The sequence below is a fragment of the Chelonoidis abingdonii genome, chromosome 24 (genome assembly GCF_003597395.2).
Source record: "Chelonoidis abingdonii isolate Lonesome George chromosome 24, CheloAbing_2.0, whole genome shotgun sequence".
In the NCBI taxonomy this organism is placed as follows: domain Eukaryota; kingdom Metazoa; phylum Chordata; order Testudines; family Testudinidae; genus Chelonoidis; species Chelonoidis abingdonii.
In genome coordinates, this window is record NC_133792.1 from 17,408,839 (window position 1) to 17,433,399 (window position 24,561).

Genomic DNA, 24,561 nt, shown 5'->3' on the forward strand with positions numbered 1-24,561 from the left:
ACAAGGGGTCTCACTTTTTGGGGGGCCCACCTTGAGATTCCTAAAAAGGGAGCCTGATTTCCAGAAAGTGCTGAGCACTCACCCTCTGAAAAACAGGCCCTTCAAAGGGTCTCGGGTTGAGACTAACTAGTCACTTCCTTGTGGAACCACAGGGCTCTTTAACCCAGGATTTCCCAGCACTGGATCAGCATGAATTGCTTCTCGCAGCTCAGCTGCCGTGTGTGCTGCTCCCCTCAGCAGGGTGACGTGCCACGGAGGCAGATGAAAACGCTTCTTCTTACCCCAAACCAGGATTGCTCCACCCGGGTAATTTTCAAGGCGGGAATGTTGGATGTTTCCAAGGCAGGGATCACAGGGGACGTGTAAACCAGCGCGTACCCAAAATTGAAGTTCCCCAGGACGGCAGCGAAAACTGCTAGAAAGAGCCGCTTGTTTTGAAGGGTTCTGTAGGAGAAAGACAGGACAAGAGAGGGAGCAGGAAAGATCAAGCTCTATTTATCCCAAAGGATTTTCCTCACTAGGCTCCCAGGCACTTCTGCTGTACCACCACCAAACCCTGCTTTACCTTCGGCCCCTCTTTTCCAGCCCACCTTGATTTTGTTGGTTACAGATTCTGGAGCGTGCTGGTGGAATGGGCTTGTCAACGGCCTTTCTGCCGTGTGGAGCCCTGAGCGGGGCCTGGGGACAGTGGCGCTTTATACATGACATTATAATTAATGCATAACTATGGTCCCTGGTAAATAGTGGGCCTTTTTGTAAGCTGTCCCACTGTGAGTGGGAGACCAGGACCTTGTGGGTTATAAGGGGGTGGGAAGCGGGTGGGGCTGGAGATGTCAGGCAGTGAAAATGTCTGGAGATGTCAGGCAGGTTGGGCTGTGAAATATGAGCCTTTCCAAAGCCAGTGAGGTCTTTAAACCTGCTTTACAGCTTCCAGGAACCCTCATGTACCAGAGATTGAAGAATGCAGAAGTGGCCGTGGGACTGCGTCTGTGTGGTGCACTGGATTTCCTCTGCTCCCTTTAGCCTTTGTCAGCTGGTGAGAGGGCTGTCTGGGGGCATTTTTCCTTTTGAATGTGGTAAATTTTTGTTCTCATGCCCCGGTGCGCACCGGATAGGGGTCGGGCAGTCACAGAACACAAAGCTGTCACTCTCCCAGAGTGGGAACCAGACCAGTGTCCCACCCCAGGACAAAGCACGCATCTGTCCAGCTTAGGGGACGTCGACCCAGCAAACCCTCCCCAGGGTAGCGAGTCTCGGCACTCAGGGCCGGTGCTGTGGAGCTACAAGTAGCAGTGTAATCATTCAGGCTCTGAGACTCTCCCCTCCCCGCGGGGTCTCAGAGCCCAGGCTCCAGCTCGAGCCTGAATATCTGTGCAGCTATTTTTAGCCCTGTGGCATGAGCCCAGTGAGCTGGACTCAATGGACCTGGATGCTGAACCTCGCGGCCGTGGGTCTGTTGGTGCTGTGTAGACGTGCCCAGAGATGCTTATCTGGCCCCCATTACTGTTGTGTGTGAGCACCTCACAGTCCTTAGTGTTTGCATCTTCCCCCCGCCCCGCCCCGGGAAGTGGGGCAGGGCTTTCATCCCTGCTATGCTGACGGGCAGCTGAGGCAGAGAATGGCAAAGTGACCTGCCCGAAGTCACACAGGATGTCTGTGGCATAGCAGGGACTTGAACCCAGGTCCTAGGCTACAGCCCTAACCACTGGACAATCCTTCCTCTCCCTCTATAGCGCCTACCCCCTCCAGCCCCACCAGCTTGGCAAAGCCAGCAGTCCTGGCGTCTGGCTCAGCCGAGCAGGAGCCGGCCACAGAACTGAGCTCTGGGCGCTGACTGGACCTCCCCATGGGCACAGAGCCTATTGCAGTGGGGCCAGACAGATGGCTGTCCCGGCGATTCAGGGCTATCTAGCAGTGCATGTTGGTAGCCCGGGCCAGCGCGTGAGCTCCTTGCGGTTCATCTTACCCCCTACCCCCAGCATTCCCAGCATAGCCTTGTCGTTGCCAGGAGAGTGGTGCCAGTTTGCACCAGCTGCACCTGTTACACTCACTCATTGCTTCTGGTCTTAAACTAAATGGTGAGCTGTGTGTGGCAGGACCTGGATCTCAGTGTGTGTGTACAGCACCTGGCACAGTGGGGCTTCAGGGCCTGCCTGGAGCTCCAGGTGCAACCCGAATACTGATGACTCAGTAATGATCCTGGACAGTGAGGACCAGATGAGGCCTTTCTCCCAATCCCCACTGAAATGGGCACAGGCAGGGAGGGGAGCAGCCCCAGGACAGATGTGTCACTCATACATGCTCCTCTCTGAGAGCAATGGCCCCACGTGGGCTCCCATCAGTCAGACCCCTGCCCCTGGCGAGCCCAGCTCCTACCTGATGTATTCCCGGTCCAGCTGGTGGGCATTCCTCTGCGGGAAGGTCTGATAGGCTGAGTCGGGTGCTCCCAGGAGCGGTTTCTGTATGCTGGCATCCATGGGCATGATTTTGTCCTGTTCTTTCCAGTGGCAAGGTAGGCTGGGCAGCGCAGGCTGCAGGAGCCACCGTCCCCAGCTGGTCTGACGCCTCTGCAGCTTTCTGGGCTGCTGCTAGCTTGAGATTGTCTCCAAGGGACAAGCAGGAACAAAAGTGAAAGAGAGAGCGAGCGAGCGAGAGAGAGAGAGAGATGTGAGGAGGCAGCTGAAAGCCTTGCTTAACCGGTGCAATCTGTGCTGGTGGGTGAGCGACCGAGTGCCCCAGAAGAGGAAGCTGGCTGGGGCCAGGAAATGTGAAAGAGTAATAGGGAAATAATCACCCCCTCCCACTGTCACCCCATCCCACCCTGTCCTCCACCCTTTCCCCCTTCAGTCACCCACTCTTCCTCCTCGCTCACTTCTGAGCTCATATGCCTCATCACCTGGCCCTGTCTCATCCCTGCACCCTTCCTGCATGTGTGTGAGTCAGTGAGAAGGGGAGGGAAACCTCCCTGGGCGGGACATGGCCAGGGACAGCTGGAATGCCCCATGGGGCATAGCAAGGGGAGGGTGGCATGTTCCATATTGGATGTGGCAAGTAGAGCCTGGCATGCCCCCTGCTTGGGCAAAGCATCTCCACCAGGACACATGGTGCCTCTGTCGGGGCATGGCTGGCTCAGAGGGAGCTCTGGTCACAAGCACAAACTGAAAGGCCGAGATCCAGAGCGATGAGCCAGGCGGGACCTGTTCCTACGGTAATGGGGGTGCTCCTGGGGGCTGGTGTCAGGGTTGAGAGGGGAGCGGGTAGCTAAGTGTGTGCTCAGTGTGATCAGGATTTCACTGGAGCCCTTGTCTCCACAGACAAGCCCTTTCCCATCCCGCTGCCTCATTATTCTGTGTCCTGGCCAGGCAGGGAGCACAGGGCTGAGAGTGGCTAGCACACAGCACTGAGGGTCTCTAATGTCTCCCTGACTATGCCCTCTGCTCACACGCACTGGAGAACAGCAATCCTGCATTGTCAGGAACCTGCAGGATTGAGGGCAAACTTCTTCCCCAGGAACCAGTCCCTCCAGCAAATGCCTTCTGGAAGACTTGTTCCTATGAATGGCAGTGAGGCAGGGACCCAGGCACGACTAGCCCTGGCTGCTCAGGTGTCACCCTCCAGCTCCCCAGCCAGGATCGGTAGCGAAGGTCCCTAACCACAACCTCGCAACCAGACATCTCAGACCTTGGGGAAGTCTGGCTCCGGATCCAGATGTTGCAGCTGGTTTCCACCTTGGCTCCAGCCTCCCCAGGCTTTGGAGATTGGGATTATGGGTCTGTGATGGTGGGGTGAACTTGCAGAAACGTGCAGGAGTGGGGAAACCAGATCTAAAATCATGGAGGGAGGCTCTGGCTTATACCAGGGCCAATGATACTCTTTGGCATTGAGGGACTCAGCCTGTAACAAGAGGCTACCTGGGCAGGTGCAACCCTGGGAGCAGAGTTGGGCTTCGCAGATTTACATGTTTATTTTGGAATAATTTCGACAGCTAAAATCTGGGGTTCCTTGTAACTATATTTTTAATATTTATCTATTTAAATGTTCACAGCTGTGGGCAATTATGGGGGGAGCATCAGGCACTTGGGGGGTGTCACACAATAATTATTTAATGACAGTAGGGGTTGAGATTCAAAAGTGAAAGTTTGAGAGCTGGTAGATCACCAATAGTCACCGTCACATGTCCGAATAGACACAGTAAAAGTCCTTAAATCAAATGCTGGGTTCTCAGGCAGATCTGTCTCCTTTTGTTTAGCTGCAAATGTCGAGAGTTCTCCATGGAAATATTTCTTTCTGTCGGTTCGAGTGTGTAGGGTAAAATTGACATTGCCCGAATCCTGCCAAGCCCAAGGATAGTACAGTGAGGCCTGGGATGGAGGGCCCCCTTTGGACCCCTCTCAATGCCATTCCCACAGCGGAGTCACTGAGGGAGTGGCTCTCTGCCCCAGGAGACTGTCTGAGCCAGTTTCTCTTGTGCACACACAGAGCCTTGACTGCATCAGGGCTGTCTAAGCAGATTTTATTTGGAGTCAGAATCCTGCTGGGACATTACCTTTGACTCAGGTGCTCAGGTGTCAAATTTCCCTGAAGGAAGAGAGCTCAGAGTGCCAGGGGAGCTTGGAACCTGAAGCCACAGTTCAGCTCATCTGAAAATTGCCCAGGGCCTAACTGTCACCATGGACCCCCCCCCAGCAGCAGCAGCACTTGTCCAGCTAGGAGGAAGAGTCTAGCAAAGCCACATTCTCAGCAGTTCTGACCACAAGGCTTTGAAGTCTTTAAACCACAATTTGAGGACTTCAGTAGCTCAGCCATAGGTTAGGGGTTTGTTACAGGAGTGAGTGGGTGAGATTCTGTGGCCTGCGTTGTGCAGGAGGTCAGACTAGATGATCATAATGGTCCTGTTGCCGGCACAAAGTGCCCGAGGCCAAGCAACAGCGGGGGGGTCCGTCGCCCAGTGTGCCATGCCAATAAACACACCACGGTGGAGAAGCAAACCAAGTTTATTTGAGATCTCAAAGCGGTGCAGGGAGACTGACGCCTCAAATCAAGCACACAGATACAAGCAGGTTTTCTCTTTTATATCCCATGAGAACTTTTCTTGCTGACTAGCTTACCCCCCGCTGCCCCTCCCTCTCCTGTCCGCTACAGCATTTTCTTCTCACGCACTCTTTTGTCTTCCCTCTTCCTACTCCTTTTTCTGCTGCAGGGACATGTATGCTGTATCTAAAAGCGGCCTTGAAACTTGCTTCAATTTAGCTCCAGTGTGTTACAGCAGGGAACTGGCTGTTACAATCAGAAAACTAACTGCTGACATTACATTTTACAGCTATTAACATATTAGGTTACACTAGGTTACACAAAGTGTTGAACATGGAGGAACAATGGTTCACTGAGGCCTACAACAGGAGGGCTTCATTGACACTCGTGGTCTACCACCCTCCCGAGTTACCTAGGGTTATACCTGGTGACACCAACAGTCCCTTCTGACCTTAAAGTCTATGAGTCTACGAAACCCCACTAGGGACTTTCTGCTCTGATGTAACCTTCTTAGGCTGGGTTCTGCTCTGCATTACCCTGGATTGACACTGAAAGTAGAAGCTGGTCCTTGACAGACACGGATGAGTAGATGCCAGTTAACAAATCTCTGAGAACAGGACCACTGGTCGTTTATCCGGCTCTGCTATAAAACTGAAGGGCCTTTTCCTCAGGGCATTTAACTAGATGCAAAGGCAATAAGCTCCTAGAGGAGGCAAGCAGCAGCCAGATTCACCACGTGAAATTTAAAAACCTGCTTTGATGATGAATCACTTTTTTGTCTGCTGCATCTGAACTCACCAGAACTTGGGAAACCGCCTGCCTGAATTCTGGACCACCCCAGGGAGAAAAGGCAGCATTTCAAAAGGTGTAGTTATACTGCCATCTGGTGGCGACAGGCAATAACTGCACTTGGTACCTAGGACTGTCTGCCAGGCTGGCACGGGCTGGCACTGCATTAGAATTGGATCTGGATCCCTCCCAGGAGAAGGGAACTGGCACTGGCCAAAGGGCATGTGATGATGCAAAGTCCAAGTGTAGCAGTGGGGTTAGCAGCTATCAGCAGCGATTTGAGCTTTTAGGTTGCCAAGAGGAGGTGAAAGCAAAGCCTCTGTTTCAAACATCCCAGTAGCCCGTGAGCTGCACATGGGATAACTGACTCTGAACTCTGAATGTATCTGGTTTATGCCATTCAGGTATGGGCCTGAGCAGATGTCATGCTGGCTGCAAAACAAAGCTCTGTGAGGGCCTGTATATGCAGAGACAGAAGCAGGGTGTGACAAGCAGAGGGAAGCCGGGATGTTCCTGGGTGGAAAACGACTTCCACTGAAGCAAGCAAAAGCACTGCTTATCATCCTTGGGAGATCAGGGGTTTCCTCCGTCCACTGGCCCATTAGCACTCAGCAAGCGCTAGTCCTGCTATGCTCCTGATACCCCCCCACCAAAGCTCTGGCAACAAAACCTCCAAATCTTTATTCCAGGCCACAGAGCTATCCATTCCCAGGGCATTGTACAAGTGCTGTGATGGGCTGAGTAAGCTGCTATAGCTGATGGGGTTGAGTTGGGAGGTGACTATGTAACCCACACACCTCCTGGGTGTGGTGTTCTGTTCCATGGAGTTCACTGAGACCCCTTAGAGATGAATGAGTCTGCTATGGCTTTAGCTACAGGCCATGTGGCTTTTAGCTCATGCAGTAGAGACTCATGCATTTCACTTCAGAGGTCCCAGTTTCGATCCTGCTTGCTGACGACTGGAGTCTGTCAGTGTTACAACTAAACCCGTGGAACTAGATGCTAGCAGACTGGAGCTGCATTCTCAACTGTGTCACTGATGGTCTTGGGGGAATCACTTCACCTCTCCTCCCACTTCTTGTCTATTTAGCCTCTACACCCTTTGGGACAGGGACTGTCTCTCGCTGCGTGTCTGCCTGGCACGATGGGGCCCTGATCTCAACTGGGGTCTCTAGGCCCTCTTGTACTTCAGATAATAATCTCCTTGGTGCGCTGGATCATCTAAAATCCCCTAGCCAGGGGCTTCTTCTGTGGTTGTACGTTCCCAGATCAGATTGTATTTGTTGCATGTGCACGGGAAGCATTACTTTATCTTGTCACTTAAACCTTTGAACGGTGGAACCAACTCCCACTCGGGGTGAGCTGGCTGTGTGCAGCTGGCTGTGGGCTCTAAGCAGTGTCCAAGTTCCAAGGGGGATGATTACTGTGTAACAGGTTAGTGTCCCACCCATTTCATTCTGCGTGTCTAGGCCAGCCACATATTTGTGCTTGTTTATTTCTGTGCTGAGCCAGGGCAAAGAAGGCAGCAGCCGCTTCGCACGAGTGCTGCCGGGCGTGGGTGGGCTGGGGACCCAGGAAATGATCACCAGCAGTTGATTTTTACAGGTTTTGGAAAACTGTGACTGTAGCGGAAATAAAGTGCTTGTAAATTTGTCCAGTTCTACAGTGCGTCCTGGCTCCTCAAACTCCCTTCACAGCTTCGGTTGGAGAAGTTATTCTCCCCAGCCTCTTTCTGAAGATTGTTGTCTTGACGCTCTGTCATGGAATTCCTGTGTTCTGCCCCAGAGGTGGCTGCATTTTATGCCAGATGTGAGTGATCTGTACTGTTTAGGCAACATCTCTCCATGTTCTTGACCAGGACTATGGAACAACCAAGGGGAAGAAGCTATCCCATGCTGTGCGCTGAGTCTACTCCATGCTGGCGTAGCCCACTCTCCGGTGTGTGTTACAGACTGGGGTGGGCGAGCTGGGCGGTTGCCTTGGGAGTCAATTTCCAGGGGGTGATGTAGTATTGTGCCATTTGGGATTTTTTGTTTTTTTCTCCTCGTTGATTGGGCAGACGTTTTTGCTCTGTTAATTAGCTGGCTTCTGCACCTCCCACCCCCTGGCTGATTGGCCAGCTGAATGACATTTTCTTTGTTATTTGCTCCACCACTAAAGGGCAGGGACCCAAAAACATTCTCCACCTTGGCCAGCAAAATGGCAAGGACCACTCCTGGTTACACGTCCCCCACTGTGTCTGAGCCACAGTGGATATGAGTGTCCTGCAGCTGCTAGCCTGGGGACTGTGTCCTTTAGCTGATGCTGTGGCAGCTCATGTTTTAGCTCTGGAAGGCCTGGGTTGACTTCCCAGTGCTGACCAAAATGGCGCTTATTACACTGAGACAGGTCGGTGTGTGGATACCCATGATGCAGAGCAGAGAGGATCAATCAAACTCATAGTTTTGAACCTCACTTTTGACTCTGTGCCTTGATTTAAGGTGCTCTCAATAACTTGGGAAATCATACGATCCTTTATATACCAGCGTGCAGCCTGTACCGTGCTTTGAGCTATCGATAGAGGGGGCTGTCAGATATTATATCGCTTGTGACAGGCTTCTCTAACCAAATGGACACTGTCTGCTATACAAAGATGCTCTGAGAACATTGCTGTTCTGTGGCTGTGTTGGGGAGCCACAGAAGCTGGATAGCATCAGCTTCCTGCTTGTGATCAGAGACCAGCGCTGTGCTCTGACATGCCATCTCCTATAAAGATCCTGGGGATGTTGCAGGAATCCATAACCTTGATGTGACAGGCCAAATGTTTGTACCTGGAGGCTCAGGGCGTGCACGCAGAATAACTGAACTGTGTGCTGGAATCTGGCACCCACGCATGCCGATGGCTGTATGCACAATCACCCATTTCGCATGCCCCTGTAAGCTCACAAATGCAGGAGGTGCAGGCCTGTGTTTTAAAAAAATGGAGCTCTGTATGTCTCAGTGAGAACCCTCTGAGTACTTTGTATGTTGTTACCCGTTCTGGTGCCAGGGTTCCTGTTGGCACATGTGAGGCCGAGTACACATACTGACTGTCAGTTATAGGCGAGGTCAATAAATTACACTCTTCTATCAACACTGCAGAAATAGTTCATTGAAGCATTGGAACAGGGGACTGAAGACTGGGTTGTATTCCCAGCTGTGCCGTGGGTGACCTCGGGCAAATTGCCTCTCTGGTCCATGCCTCAGTTTCCCTATCTGTAAAATGTGGCTAATTAAATTGCTTTGTCCATCCACTTGGACTGGGAGGTGTCATTTACTACTGCTTGTAAAGCACTTTGTTAGCCTCAGATGAAAGGCAAATATTCATATATTTTTCCCATTGAATGAGACCCTTAAATATTCTGAGGATAGAATGCCCATAGCTGGGGGTTCTTTATGCAAATCCATGGGTCAATGTCAGACAGGACCCTCAATGTCGAGAAAATACTTTGGCAGGAAGATATCTTTGACTGGCACTCTTTGAACCCACCAGTCCCCCAGAGAGGGGTTGGCCTCCAAACAACAAAGAGACGGATGAGGTGGGTGTTAGGACCAAGAGGAGATCTTGCCTCCAGGAGGAGAAGGGTTTCAGCTGGCGACACACCTGACGAAATCTTCACCTGTCTGAGCTTAATTGAGTGGTTGAGGAAGTCTGTAGGATGAGGAGCTGTGTGGGTTGTTGTCCTGAGAGTCAGCCCGTGGTGGAGGAGAATGAGGTAAATATCTACATCTCTTATTTCTCTGATGGACCCTCTGGTTCTGGATTGACTGTGTTTCCCTCACTGCCTCCAATGAATAGCTGAAGGGTCTGATGTTTTCCTCCTGGTTGCCCCTGGCTCCACCTCTCCTCAAAGTCTCTTTAAAACCAGGGCATTAGGTTTAATGCCTGCTCTAAATGCTGGGGAACATGAGTTCTGACTTACTGGTGCCTGAACACAGTGCATGATGCTTCACAGGGAGCTTAAGGAAACACAAGCTGCTTCTCTCATTCAGGAGTAACTCTGAAATCAAAGGTGTAAAGCTGGTGTGAGGAAGAGGGATCTTGGCTCAGCAGGCCTGCCAAGGAGTTTGCAGTGTAGGATGGGTCTGACAGGAGGTTTTGTTTGCCTTATTTATGGGCTTGTTGCTATGGTACCTGAGCACCATACAGCCACTAGTGAATGTATCCTCGTAGCACCTCTGCTAGCTGAATATTGGCCCCTGTTTTACAGGTGGGGGAAACTGATGGGGGCGGGGAGGGATAGCTGAGTCGTTAGAGCATTGGCCTACTAAACCCAGGATTGTGAGTTCAATCCTTGAGGGGGCTATTTAGGGATCTAGGACAAAAATCTGTCAGGGGATTGGTCCTGCTTTGAGTAGGGAGTGGGACTAGATGACCTCCTGAGGTCCCTTCCAACCCTAACATTCTATGAATGTTTGATGCACAGATAGGCTAAGCGATTTGCCAAAAGTCGTGCAGGCAATCGGTGTCAGAGCTGGGAACTGATCCCAGGTAACCTGAGTCCCTGTCTAGTGATTTAACTAGAAGAATGGTTTGAGAAAACTAGGTTAATGTCCTCATACAAGGCTGTATTGCGCCAATTCTTTCTTTATTCCCCACTCCTTTTAAAAAAACTGAGATTTTTACAAAATAAGTGTGGGTCCCAGCTGGAGAGTGGATATGATGTGGGAGAGATGTTCTATGGATTTACAGGCTCAGGTGAGCCATCTCCATGGGCTCTCTTGCTGGTTATAAAAAGACGGGTCTGAGCTGTGGATGTGGTTCTGAATGTAGCTGGAACTGCTTCACTGTAAGGGAGCTGGCTGGCTAGTGTTTCCATTGGGAACCAAGAACTTACTTTAAACCGTGTCTCCTGGCCCCTGTATCTCTGGATGGATTGCTCCACTCAGCCTGGAGTGAGTCTAATTCAGTCACTGCAAACATACCCAGCTCCTGCAAAGTTGCAGGCAGAGCTGGTCTGACAACTTTCCTGCCGGTGTCCCAGGAGGCTGTTGCAGTTTACCAGAAGCTGACTGACTGGAGGCTGTGTGGCAGAGTTCACAGCACACACATTCTCTGAGAGTCAGAGACGTAGTGTGAGCACACACAAACAAACAAACCCCCATGAAATGGCATTTGGCTCCAGATTAGGCCCATTTGTCAGTGGAAAATGGAGCCATTTTTACTCCCACTCTAGCTTCTGCAATTCTGAATTTTGGCTTCGTTGGGTGAAGAATAATTCTGGCATCAACACTTGCCCCAACTCACTTTTTTTTTGTAAATGATGTTGCAGTGTGAAACTATCGTCCCCCCCACCACCACAGGAAAAACCCTGGGCTGCACATGTGTCCCCCAGGGAAACTGTGATGGTTTCCTGGGCACAGCATGGAAAAAGAAGTAGTTTCCACATGCTCCTCTGGGTAAACAAACTTCCTGCCAGGCTGTGACTTTATAGAGGCCCCAAATCATCCTTAAAAGCAGGTACTGGAGTGTGCAGGGTGCCTGTGTCACAGGAATGGGACCCAGGGGGCGGGTGTGTTCCTGAGCAGGAATGTGTCAGTGGGCAATGCAGGTGGTTCCTTAACAGGCACGCTGACTCTGTGTAGCGTCCCCTCATAGACAGGGGATGTTCTTCTAGGCTTGCAGTCGCAGGTGCTGTTTGACTTACGCTGGAAATTAGGGGCTAGCTACAAACCTCTCTTCACTGAAGAGAGATTAATTTTGTCCTTGAACTTGTTGTGCTACAGGGAAATTCACCTTCAGGGGTGAGTGTGAAGTCCCCGGACCTAGGGACAAATTTTGAAGGAACCCAGTTCTTGGAAGCATCTTGTTCCATTTCCCTGTACAAACAGAGCCTGGTTCCTTCAGGTGACTCTGCCCCCTCCTCCCACCACGTGATCTTTCTTTCCCCTCTTCCTCCTTTTGACCTCGTGTCAGCCTTTTCAGAAGGGAGATGAGTAAAAACATCCCATCTGCTCTGTGTGTGTGATACTAGTGGCTGCCCAGTGGTTGAGGCATGGTCCTCAGGCAATACCCATGCTTGCTGGCCCTCTCTCTGTCATGTGTTCTAATCTCAGTGCGTTGCCTGGTGGTGGTGGGCAGGGCGGGGGGAGGACATATGTACTGATTTGATTCCAGTCCTGCATGCTTCACCTGGATACCAATGTCCCTCTGGATTCTGAATCTCCCCCACTTCCTGGTTGGGCCTCGGCCATGCAGAAATTCAGTGGAAGGGGAAATGTCTTAGCTGGACAGCCTTGTTCCACCTGACTCTATGATGCCAAGTTAACACCACCTTCCCTGGTGTCTGAGTAAAATGCAGGAGTGAAAGGTCTCCACAAGCCCAAATGCCCATCTTCTACCCTTGCTTCCATCTACGCACTTATATAGCTCCTGTCAGCACAGTAACAGAACACCACACAAGCTGAGCACCACATGTGCTGAGTGGATGGTAAAAAAGAGGTGTGCAGTCTGTGTTCCAGAACCCCAATGAAATTCGGGATGTTCTGTTTTGGAAATGTTCTGGTCTACCATAGTATCAGGCTGAGAATCCCCAGCTGAAGGGAGGGTGAGTCCCCAAATATCACCTGGGAATGCTGGAAGGGACAGTACAGCTGGCTGAAATTCTCCATCTGAGAAGTTCTTCCCACTGAAAAACAGGGTTTCATTTAAACCAATTCCCTCTCCCCCACCCCTCCCCCCCGGCAGAAAAATGTCAATGCTGCTAAACTTTGGTTTCATGAGAAACTTTGAAACAAAACTTCTTCCTGATATGTCACCTCTGTGACCTCTGTTCTCCTGACTCTTCTGCAGACCTTCTGTATCTCCTTGAGGGCTCTCCTTGAAGGCTCTGCTTTCAACAGCTTGCAAGCCCTTTGTTTCAGAGTTCCCACCTGAAGAACGCCAGGAGTTTCAAACTTGTCTCTTCACCCCCCAAAAGGAGCTATCCCCTCTATTGTCTGAGTGCTGGCCACTGGGGCTGTGTATAGCCATGGATTCTGGGTATCTGCAAAAACTGAGACTGATATAACTTTTTAGTTACTCATTAGCCAGCAACACCATAGCTGCCAAACACACACGTTATATAAAATTCATTAAATCAATACAGGTAACTTCCATGTTCATTGCACAACACTATCTCTGAGACACCCAGACAATCTGGATTTAATGACGGCTGTTGAGCAATCTCTGAATGCTGCTGACTCAAGGCACCTGCTAATCCTGGGAATATATGTTCCAGCCTGCTGGAGGCAGAGTAACAAAATGAGTGCACTGCACACATGTCTTCTGTTCACGCTCCATGGGAAGGAAGCTGGATGTAGAGTTGGATTTTTGACATCCCGGAAGCTCTGTGAGTTTGGATTCAGGGTTGGGTTTGGGACCCATCTTTAGTTTCTGCTCTAATCTTGTTTCTTCTTCTTGCACTTCTACTGCTGCATAACCTCATGGTCTCCTTGGTGGGGTAGCACATGCAGGAAAAGTCCCTGGAATGGTGACACTGATTTGAAAGCAGTAAACAGAACACGTACTTAGAGAAGCGCAGTCGGGAAAGTCACTTGAATACTTTCCTGATGGGCTGTTTTTTCTCTAAATGGACAATCAATCCTAAATTCTCAATTACTGAGGGACAATCTTCTTAAGAACATAAGAACGGCCGTACCGGGTCAGACCAAAGGTCCATCTAGCCCAATATCCTGTCTACTGACAGTGGCCAATGCCAGGTGCCCCAGAGGAAGTGAATCTAACAGGCAATGATCAAGTGATCTCTCTCCTGCCATCCATCTCCATCCTCTGACAAACAGAGGTTAGGGACACCATTCTTTACCCATCCTGGCTAATAACCATTTATCTTCACTCATTGATATAGTTTGCTTTCTGCCACCAACTCTCTCTGTATAACGTCTTTCATGAGTAATGTACTCAAATGCATGGATGCTAAATATCTAAACTGTATTCTTAAATTCATTCACCTATATTTGGGTTATTGCTGATTATGCACTAGATGTGTCTTATGACTTTGTGGATAATCTAAGCAGTATACCCAGATGTACAGACACTCTTTTCTCAACCTATGTATTATATAATTCTTTAAACATTAGCTTTAACAGAATTTTTAAATCTGTAAGAAGGCCTGGAGGCAGCTCCTCCTCCTGCTGACTTCAAAACAACTTTGCCTTCCCCACTGGCTGGAAACACCCCCTCCACCCTCCGTTCCTAGATAGCTAGGTCCCTCACTCACTCTGGAAGAAGCCACACCTCTTAGAGGGTGTCTGGATTGGTAACACATCCAGATCAGCCAGCATACAACTCTTCCACAATATTGTACTGTCTTTACACCCAGCTTCACATCTGGCAGCTGGGCATTAGGAACAAGAAAAGTTGAGCAAGGTTGCCAAATGACTTGCCATAAACCATCCACCCTGGGCACTTGGCAGTGGCACGTCTGGGTCACTGTGCCATCCTTCTGCTGCAGCCAGGCCTTTCAATGTGACTGATTCTTCAGTCCCTTCACAAATGATAAGCGGCAGCCGTGAGAAAGTCAGGAACGCAAGTGGCTCAGAGAAGCTCTGTGGAGAACCTGCAGCTGTGTTGGGACCAGCCTCAAGGATGTCTGTGCGCCAAGGTGAAAGTAAGTGGTTTTGCCTTTAGACCTAGCTTGTAAACAGCTGCCCATCCTGGAGAGACGTTTAGCCTGATGTTGGTAACATAAACAAATTTGTTTGTTTAAGTCGTAGCTCATATTGGAGAAAAACTGTGGTTAGTTCATGTTACTTAGGAAGCAAAAAGCTAACAGATGTAACCAACGTGTCATTGTTTTTTCTACCACTATTATTTATACCATGCCGAAAATGGGCCAAGTCTCCGTCCTGAGGAGTTTTCTGTTGTCGTATCAGCCACCTATTCTACAGGGTTTCTTAACAATCTTGCCTGTCCCTCATTCAAGATCAGGTATGGCTGGTGTATTTTCAGTGTAGGGGTGAACCTGGGTGCGGACGGAGAGTGAGTGCACGTGTGTGTGTGTGTGTGTGTGCATACACACACAAAGGCTGTAGATTTCCTTGTCCTCCATGAGTTGCCTTGTCTCTGGAACGCTCCTCCAAAGTCACTAGATTCTTGCTGCTGCCTCTCCTCCCTGTCCCTTCCTTTACCACCCCAGACTCCCCCTCAGTCATGGACATGTTTAGCTGCCAATAACTTCAGTGTAGAGTATTTGAATGGATTAGGCTTATTCCCCTTGATTTAGGGATGCCCTCACAAACCACGGCATTCCTCAAATTTGAACAGTTTTGCAGGCATGAAGGAATCACCCTGGGAGATACGGAATAACTTGTATCTTGGAATAGAACTCAAATCCCTTGATTCCCTGTCCTGTCACCAGGCATGCGGGGCTCAGCTTTCCAATCCATTACATCAGTTTTATCCTCATCTAGCTCCAGTGACTTCAATGTAAAGCCAGCTAATGGAGGATGGACTGGGCCCACTGCCTCCTGCATCCCTCAAGCTCCCATCTGGCTGATGGTATTCTTATTTTTTTTTTTTCGCTTCCAGCAGTACAAGACCAAGAGCTGCCACATGAGAAGGAGCCATCTGAGAAAAGCTGTTGCCACTATCTGAACATGCCAGCATCCCTGTGTGAGCCCAGGAACCAAGCGGAGATGGAATACAGACAAAGGGAAGTTCCCTCTGCATCCTCCGAGCCGGTTTCTCTGAGGCCAGAAGACTCTGACTTCTTGCCGTCTGTCAGACTTGCAGGCATCTTGTGTCTTGTTTTTATCCTTGTCTCTCTCTTCCTGATTTATGGCAATACTGGCCGAGTGCCCTTTAACCACTGCAGGGCCCTCAGTTCCAACAGAGTTTGTTCACTGGACTATAAACTCAGCCCATTTCGTCTTCTCTTCCCAAGCCAGCCGGAAACGACATGGCGTGCCCTCCAGCACAGTGTGAGTGACCTGCGTTGGGCTGACCATCCTGAGGGGTTCGGGGTCTCTTTGGTGGCTGTTGGGCTGGGGGATGTGAGGAATACGCTTTTTTGTCTCTCAAAATGGACCCTTTCCTTGCTGGCCACAGGACAAGGTCTGCCTCATTCAGTGAGAGTCCAAACATTAGACTACAGGAGTACTCCGTTGCCTTGGGGAGGGTACCCAGAGACTGGGACATACCTCTCCATTATTTATGAGAGGGAGAAGTTTGCACCTTATGGCATGACTGTGGCCATACAGCGCTCATTCGATGGGAGCCCCTTTGCCACCAAGACTACCCTTGCCCTCCTGATGAACAGCACAGATCAGGCTGGAGAAAATTCCCTGCACAACTTGACATCCAGTCTTGTGTCCAATATTTTAAACAGCATCTGTCGCATGGGCAGGGTACCGGACAAGTTGTGGGCCACAGCTAGGAGCCTACCTGTGCTTGTCATAAGGCCTGAACCGTATTTGGAAGGTGGTTTTATTTGCTGAAGATGGGCGATCTACTGGGCACGCCTTCAGGAGCCACTGTCATTGGGTCTGGCTGTACATCTCATGCCCAAGATATGACACCTTTTTAAAAGGAGACCCTGTTTAGCTCTTTGAGCATGCTTGGTGCTACCACATGATGATATTACCATGGGCCTGCCTGTGAAAGGTATGGCATATCACAGGTTAAAACGGCCTAACAGGCTGGGCAAAACTTGGCAGAGCAGATGGATACAACCGTCACCTCTTCCTCTCTTGGAATTCAAACCTGGACAACCAGTGGTCTTCATCATTCTTGGTCCCACTCTCCAGAAGCCCCGTTCTCCAGACTTGGCACAGCTGGTGCCTTTGCTCAGGACTCTGCTAGCAAGCTGTTGCTTTTGTTCCAGTTTTCCAGAGGATCACAACAAGACAGGGAAGTGTCTGTGGGAGTCAGACCTTTGGCTACTCAGTCTGACAAGACTCCGCTTCACTGCCTTTGAAACGCACCAGGAGAACAAGTCAGCCCACATTGTTCATCAGCATCACTTTGTAGCTGCTGTAAATCTGTCACACGCCATTCAAGTCCACAGATCTACATCCATTAACCTCAGCTGAGGGGCTGGCCCTGTGACTGTACAGAACTCCTAGGGTCTTTCCGCCTCTGGAAGGAGGCAAGCAGAAATCTGCAGAATGTATCTTGCTTGGTGGATAATGCTGCTTTGTGGCGGGAGAAAGGCTGTGACAGGGGGACACACAATAAAATTCTTTTTTAAACAGTGCCTCTGCTCCTTCTCTTGGGAAGTTTTTCTTCTTCCCTTGGACTCTATACAGTCTCAGGATGATAGGTCTTGCTAAGCATGAGAATGTCTGATGACTTGATGGTAAGTGTGTGTGGACTGGAACCAGTGGATGCTGATGACTGGTGAAAATGGGTGGAGTGGTGGGATGCAGGGCTGCTGAGTTCTGTGCCTTTGTTTCTCATCTGCAAAATGGAGGTTGCTGATATTTCCCTATCTCCCAGGGTTGTGCTGATGCCATTTAATTGGGTGAAAGGGGCCATAGGAAGCTAACAAAACTCTTCCAAACCTTAAGGATTTGGTTTGAGGTTTGGGCGAGTTTTTACTTCATCCAGCCCTTGTCACGCACACCCTGCCTCTTTCCACAGGGAGTGTTCAGGATGCTGCGCTGCCAAAGCTATGGGTGCAGCTTTCTTTGCAAAGGTGATAAGTCGGAGCAATCAATCTGTCATGCTATCCTTGCCGTCCATCTCTCTGCAGCAGTTCTGCAAACTCTTAAGCAATTAATGCTAAGGTCTACTAGCTGCCAATGAGCCGTTTGCTTTGTCCAGTCTTGCCGGCGTTTGGTAATGATTGATTGTGTTCTCTAAGCACCTTTAAATTTCTCTTGCTACAAAAGGAAAGCGTGGCTCCTGGTTAGACAGGGCTGGCTGTGGTCCATCTTGGGTGATTAATCTTTGATCTGTCGTGCTTCACTGGAAATGAATTGGGACCGTAAGCTATTAAACTAGAAGAGCTGTAAGTAATCCAACAGCTGAAAGGCTGCCATTAAGGTAAGGTATGGCTTAGTTCTACAGGCATCTGAAATTAGATTTATGAGAGGAGCCCCTACTCTGGATTCCATTTTTAGCTCACACCTTGAGCCATGGAGTTCATGCAATGTGAATGTTGGGGCTGTGATGGGGATGGATAATAGCTAGAATTAGTCTCAATTGATCAAAACCACAGAGTCCCCAAACTGCTGTCCTGTGCATGGGGTTGTGGGAGCAGATGTGGGGGCATGGGGGGGAGGGGGAGAATCTAGAAAGGGAACGTGGATGATTATCAGAGTTCTGATCATTCAGCTAAGTCGTTCTGGCATCTGTTACCCTGAATGAGATAATTTGCTGATAGCATGAGAACTCTCCCTGGTGCCATGTGCTAACTTGCATTAGAGCTACCCATACAATGGAGCAAATTCATCCCTGGTGCAATTCCATTAACTTGCTCCAGCATCAGGTGACTAGGTAATTAAATGAGAAAAGCACCATTTGCAATACCATAAATAGATAGGTTTTTAGTCCTATTGTTCTAAGTGTTCAGGAGATGGGCAGCCTGGATGCAGACAGACTATTGAAAAGGATGTGATTGTTAAGCCTGGAAAGGGTGGTGTGTTTTGAGGGCAACTGAGTGGTGGAATAACCAAATCAAGCTATAGAGTGGCTTTGAAGAAGCAGAATGTGCCACTATGTCCTGTGACCATTTCTAATTGGCCAATGCATATAGTGCTGATCCACAGAGAGAATGAGAAACTGCTACTACTATCAATTAGTGGCACTGGTACTTTTTGTGCAAACTGTAGAGGCCTGTGTTCTGTAGCCGTTGGTCCTGGGGTCTATCCCAAATGATGACCCATGGCAAAGGGACTGTATTAATTCTGTGACCATGCAGGGCTCTTCTTTCAAAGTGGTGTGACTGCTTAGAAATAAACCACAGCAGTAGGAAGAGAATTAAACCTCTCCTCTTCCAACAGCACAGATTTCACAGGATTGCTGTGAGCAGCATAGGCCTGGGACTCTTTTCAGCAGTTCTGATTCTGCTCAGCAGAGGGCAGTAGTCCAACACACCCTAGGTACCTCATGACATGAACTATTTAACACACCTGCTTTGTCACAGCGCAACATGGAATGGAAGCTTGGATAGAGTATATCTTGAAAAAGGCCCCAAAAATAAAAACCAGGAAAGGAGCTCTGCACTGCTGGGTATTTGAAGCATCTTGTTCCAGTAGCTCCGTTAAAAACCTTGAGTAATATGTTGGGCTCCAAAGCCAGGGATCTAACAGCTGACTGGCACTAGAAATGGTTGTGTGCAGAGCTTGCTGGAAAACCAGTACATTTTTTTTGCTGGAATCTTGTTTTTAAATTTAAAAAATATCAAAATTTTGTCTTAACAAACTTTTGATGTAGAGCTGGCTGAAAAATTTCAACTAAAATATTCCTCGGAAGTGTTGGTTGGCTTTTTTGGTTGAAAATTGAGTTCTTGATTTGGAAAATAATTTCATCCAACTTTTGACCAGCACCAGCTGTAAATGCTGTCCTCCCCCTGCCCCCCCATCTGCCAATCAAACAGAAGCGATTCCAAGTGTCCCCATGCACCACCTCTTCCAGTGCTCTGTGCTGTGTGTATAGCAGGAAATATTTGTCCTATTTACGTCCAGGTGAGGAGTCTTGGGAAAAAAAAACCTGGGCCCAGATCGGCCATGACATTTAGGTACCTAAATCTGGGGGGAAGGCACCTATTCCCAGTTGTAAGTGTCACTGAGATCCACAAACCCATGCTTGGGGGCTGCCTAAACATGTAGGTAAAAGTTCCCTCGGCACTTAAGTTTCTGCCTCTGGCCATGTGCACTGCTTCCTCGCTCTTGGCATCAGGGCACCTATGTCCCAGTGTGATCCACAAACCAGGGGAAGATAAACGCTTGCCCGCCTGACTGGCATGCTGAGCCTGGACTGGCAGGTGAGCTCAGAGGCTGCCTACCTGGATCGGGTCCTATTTGGCCTCTGGCTGGGGGAGGAAGAGGAGGTAGTGGGACCCAGCTTTATGGCTTTTTAGCCCAATGGGTAGAGACGTCAGCTGGGAGACCCAGGTTCTTTTTCTCTCTCTCCACTTTGTCAGAGGGTAGATTTGGAGAGGCAAGTGCTCTAACCACTGAGCCATGGGATATTCTGATGTGGGGCTTGCTCAGCCTCTCCAGTGGAAGCTGTTCTGAGGTGGATAAGTAACTAGAGTCACTGGTGCAGGGGGTCTAGACTCTGGGGTTCCCACTTCCAGTGACTGGGCTACGGAGTCCTTCTTGCTCTTGGGCCCAGTGAGCGCGATGGAACAGCTCCCACAGGAGAGGCTGAGGAGTCCTCTCCCATCAGAATATCCCAGAGGTCAGCCACGAGAGCACGCTCCTGAGAGGTGGAAGACCCCTGTTCAGACCCTTTCTCCCCCTCCGGCAGAGGCAGGAATTGAACCTCTGTCTCCTGGATCCCAGCCGAGTGCTCTAACACTGAGCCACAGGTTATAAGGTGAGTAGCTGCACCTTTGGTCCTTTTGTGTGAGTTTAACGCATACCCTTCTCGTTGCGATCTCCCTGGGGTAGCCCCCTGTCTTGCATGCTGGCTGTGTGGATTGCATTCTTAGGCACCTGCCTCTCCCCGGGCCTGGTACGGGGAACCTACAGGCCCGTATCAGGCTTTGTGGGTCTCAGTGTTGTTCTACTGGCTTTTCAAGGTGCCTGAAAGTTAGGCGTTGTGATGCCACACAAGGCAATGCTGAAATCCCTTTGTGGCTCTAGACCTGGGTGTCCTGAACGGTGGGACACGCGGGAGAGCTGGGAGGAGACGGACCTGGCTACCCATCTGACCTGGGTCAGGGTTGCCAAAGGATTGATACCCCGCCTCTGTCTCACGATGGGCCTTGGTATCCTTTTCTCTAGTTACACCTACAGCAGCCTAGCCATGGCAAGGTCCAGTGTCAGGCAGTTTGGCACCTGACAAACCCACTCCGTGTGCTTCGTTACCCCCAATATATTCGAGATGGAGCCCAAACCAACCCTCTGGATCTGAACGTCCCTGAAACTTGGGGTGCTTGAAATTCAGAGCCAAATGCTGTGGTTACAGCATCTCTCTGTTCTAGATAGGAACTGAATTCAGGTCTGGAAGAAACTCCTGATGCCTGTAATGACCTAAACCACACAAGTACTTGGTGTGAATGGAGCTGGTGTTGGCAGGCCAGTGACTTATGTAGAAATGTCCCTTTCCCTCTCAGATGAGCCTTACTAATGGCCTAAAGGGGGCAACAGAGAGGTTTTAATGTCCTGCTGGGTGTAACAGGCAGTTGGGAACACGAGGGGGCAGACTAAGGACAACTAGCAAACCCCCTTTGGCTGGGAAAATAAATTCTCTGCAGCGTGGCTTGTTGGAAGTGGCAGCGTCTCGCTGAGCCACTGAATGAAGACCGTGTGTGTTAATTGCACCTGGGGTGTTTGGGGAGAGAGAAATAAATCTTTAATTAGACTACAGGCAGTTAAGAAATATACAGCAAGAAAAATGAAAGCGGACTTTTGTGTTAGGTAGGAAACCTATTTGCATGGGTTTTCCCTTACCAATCACCCTCTCTCCCCACAATGGAAAGGATCAAGCCCGCAAGTGTTACCAAAAGGCAGCAACCAAATGCATGGCTGCTTAAAGGATAATACACTTTCACAGAGAGCTTAGGGCTCAGGCGGGCTTGAGAGAAGCATCAGTTAGCGCCATAGGATCGTTCTCTTCTGGCAGCTGTGCAGGAGATCACGAACATATGTAACAAAATAAACTGCATCAAAGCCACTTGGCAACTGTATGACCAAATTCATAAATTTAATTTCTATTCCTTTTGTAAGGGAAGGGAGAGATCGGTCAATCCTCAAGGCGATTTGTCTTTGTCTCTCTCTCTCTCTCTCTCTCTCTCATCTGGCCACATCCTTTCATAAATCTTCTCCTAGAAGTCTGAATTGGTGATTACCAGGTCAAGATGTAATAATACTTAGTGCCTGTATGGAGCGTTACACAAACAAAGTGCTTCAGGAACAGTAACTGCCTCATTCTCATCACACCCCTGGGGTGGTTTTTAGCCCTGCTTTATAGGGTGGAGGAAACAGAGTCAAGACCTGAGAGTTTTCTCAGATTCTCCTATAGAACCAGTGGGGATTCTAGCGTTGGGCCAATGGTGGCCTTTTAAGCACCATGTCATCTAGACCTGCTCTGAGCGGGGCTAAACAATGAGGCAGTGTTGCTGTTATTGTGGTAGCACCTGTAGGCCTCAGCTGAGATGACAGGGCCCCATTACGTTCAGTGCATGTAGTTAGTGATGGTCCCTACCCCAAAGAGTTTATGCTGTAAGTGGAAACGGCAGACAAAGGATGGCAGGAGAAACAGAGGCATAGAATAGAGAGGTGAAGGGTGGTCCCAAGGTCACTGAATAGGTCAGGATACAGTTGGTCTTTTCCCTCCCAGTCCAGCAACCTCCCCTGGTAGTGCTTGGGGCCGGGATCTATGCGAGCACTTCCACCAAGAAAGTCCTGCGTGTAAACACAGCCAGAGAGGTTCAATAATTCCCCAAGATTGCCTAGCAAGTCACTGACAGCTGGGATTGGGTCCCAGGTCTCCTTCTCCCATGTTCAATCCACTAGCTCAAACTGCCTCTCCAGGGCTGCGCTTGCACTAGAGAGAAATCTGGTGAAATGCAGCTGCTCCAAGGGCAACTAGTTTGCTGCGTCCATGCTAGCCTGCTGACTTCTCTTTGGCACCTTTTCAATTTTGCCTCAAGTTCTCATTGATGCTGTTGTGAACCATTGGAGATGCAGGGCAGCAGCGCTTAGTTTGTGATGAAAGAGGTGCTGGGGCTCAAGCAATTTTTTTTTTTTTACTTTCGTAACTGATGCACCAAGCCCAGAGGTACTGGGGCTATGAACAGCCAAGCCTAGCGGTTGTCAGGGAAGCCTTGCCAAGCCCCGGCACAAATTAAGCATGGCTGAACAGTCTGGCTATCTCTTCCATGACACTCAGAAGCAGTGGATTCTGGGAGACCATGAAAGGCCACTGGTGCAGGATGGGATGACTCTGAACTGTTCAAGTGCGGCCCATGCTGTTAGACACTGAAACAGCCAGTCTTTACCCATGCTAAAAGCAATCTGATCCAAATGTTACGTGGCATTTAGAGCACTTCGCTGGGTGGCTGTGATGTGTTTTACAAACGTGTTGTGGGGAAGTGCAGTGCTCTCAGGGAAATTGACCCCACTTAGACCAACAGCAGGATTTGAACCTGGGACCTTCAACACTGAAAGCATGAGTGTCTAACTCCTCTAGGCTCCTTTTGAAACTCCCACTCTTATTGGTTGCTATAGTTGACTCATTAACCTCTGATGTGGAGCAGCCAGGAGAGAGGGACAAAGACCCATACTGAGCCAACATGGCTTCCATTAGCATGGCAAACTGTCTGGAGTGAGTGAGGCCCAAGCAAGAGTTCCAGGTGTAACTGGATTGCACCCTGGTAAAGTACCTGCATTCCATTTGCTGCTTGCCTTGGTCTTTTGGGGCATTGGTGGCCCTGCGTAAAGCTGTTTGGCTCCTCTTTCTCCAAACTGGACATCAACCCAACTTCTTCATAATCAGCCCAATGCGTGATCAGTGCACTCTTCTTGGGTTTGTTTTGCAAAAAGATCTCTTCCGTCCCCTGTCCCCCTCCTTCCCCCCACTGTTTTAAAGAAGCAACACTTTGGAGCAGCCATCTGTTTACTTTTTGAACTCAGGACTTGCTGAAATGTATTTCGATGGATGAAGCAACGCAGAGTAAAAGAACAGAGCCTGGCAGGCTGCATGGTGAGTGGAAAATAATTTTTGGGACTTTCTGGAGTTTGAAGCTCTGATGATGGATGTGTGTGCAATAGATGGTAATAGCCTTATGAGTATCAAAACACAGAACAAAAGAATAACACTCTGCCTAATAGACTGAGGAACATATGCAGGGCAAAACCCATTCTGCTCACAAATAGGTGGAAAGCAGCAGTGGTGAATGATGAATTGGCATGGGGCTCAGTTGGAGAGTTAGGGTTGTTTAATGTATTGGAAAAAATGGTATAATTAGGCTTAAAAAAAATAAACCTCCATTCTGAATAAGCAAGCCCCATATATGCGATCAAAGTACTGTAGTGCCTGAAAAAGATTATTGGTCTAGATGGTGTTTGCACTGCTCTGCTAGAAGGTTTATCGTTGTAGCAGGGATGTGAGTGGAGTTTAAAAATCACATCGTTCTGACTACTATCTTGCTTTCTTTCCTCAGGTCAGTTCTGCTGCCAATATTAAGAGCTACTAACACTAGAGAGTTGCAAAATGGGATTTTTTTCTCTGTGGAATTTTTTTTGGCATAGGGAGGGTGCATCCTGATATTAAAAAAAAAAACGGTTTGGTCAAAGAAGTATAATTCCTGCAGGAAATTTTGAAACAAAATTAAAACTTTTGTTTTGTTTTGACTTCAAATATTTCATTTTGGTGTTTTAAACTGAAAAATGTTGGTTTGTTGAATTTTTGAAGTTCCCCACCCCCAGTTCATTTTTGTCATTGTGATCCCCTGGAAAAAGAGGGAGAAGATATAGATATAGATAAATAGATAGAGAGATAGATCTATTTATAGATATATTTTAAAAAAGTATGGATGAAAACTCACTTTCACAGCTTTTACTGTTTAATTAAAAGTAGGTCCATCCCCCCCATGCACACACTCCCTG

At 49.2% G+C, this 24,561-nt stretch overlaps 1 protein-coding gene across 1 annotated transcript in view; it reads right to left on the reverse strand.

Annotated features, from left to right (window-relative positions):
- SLC2A6 (solute carrier family 2 member 6) overlaps positions 1-2,697 on the reverse strand; it is a 12,328-nt gene extending 9,631 nt beyond the window's left edge. The window contains exons 1-2 of the mRNA XM_032767479.2: positions 2,377-2,697; positions 282-444 (exon numbers count right to left, since the gene is read on the reverse strand). Of these exons, the coding sequence (XP_032623370.1) occupies positions 282-444; positions 2,377-2,483 (270 nt within the window). The 5' untranslated portion in view covers positions 2,484-2,697. The remainder of the gene's footprint in view (positions 1-281; positions 445-2,376) is intronic.
- Between the last annotated feature and the right edge of the window lie 21,864 nt (positions 2,698-24,561).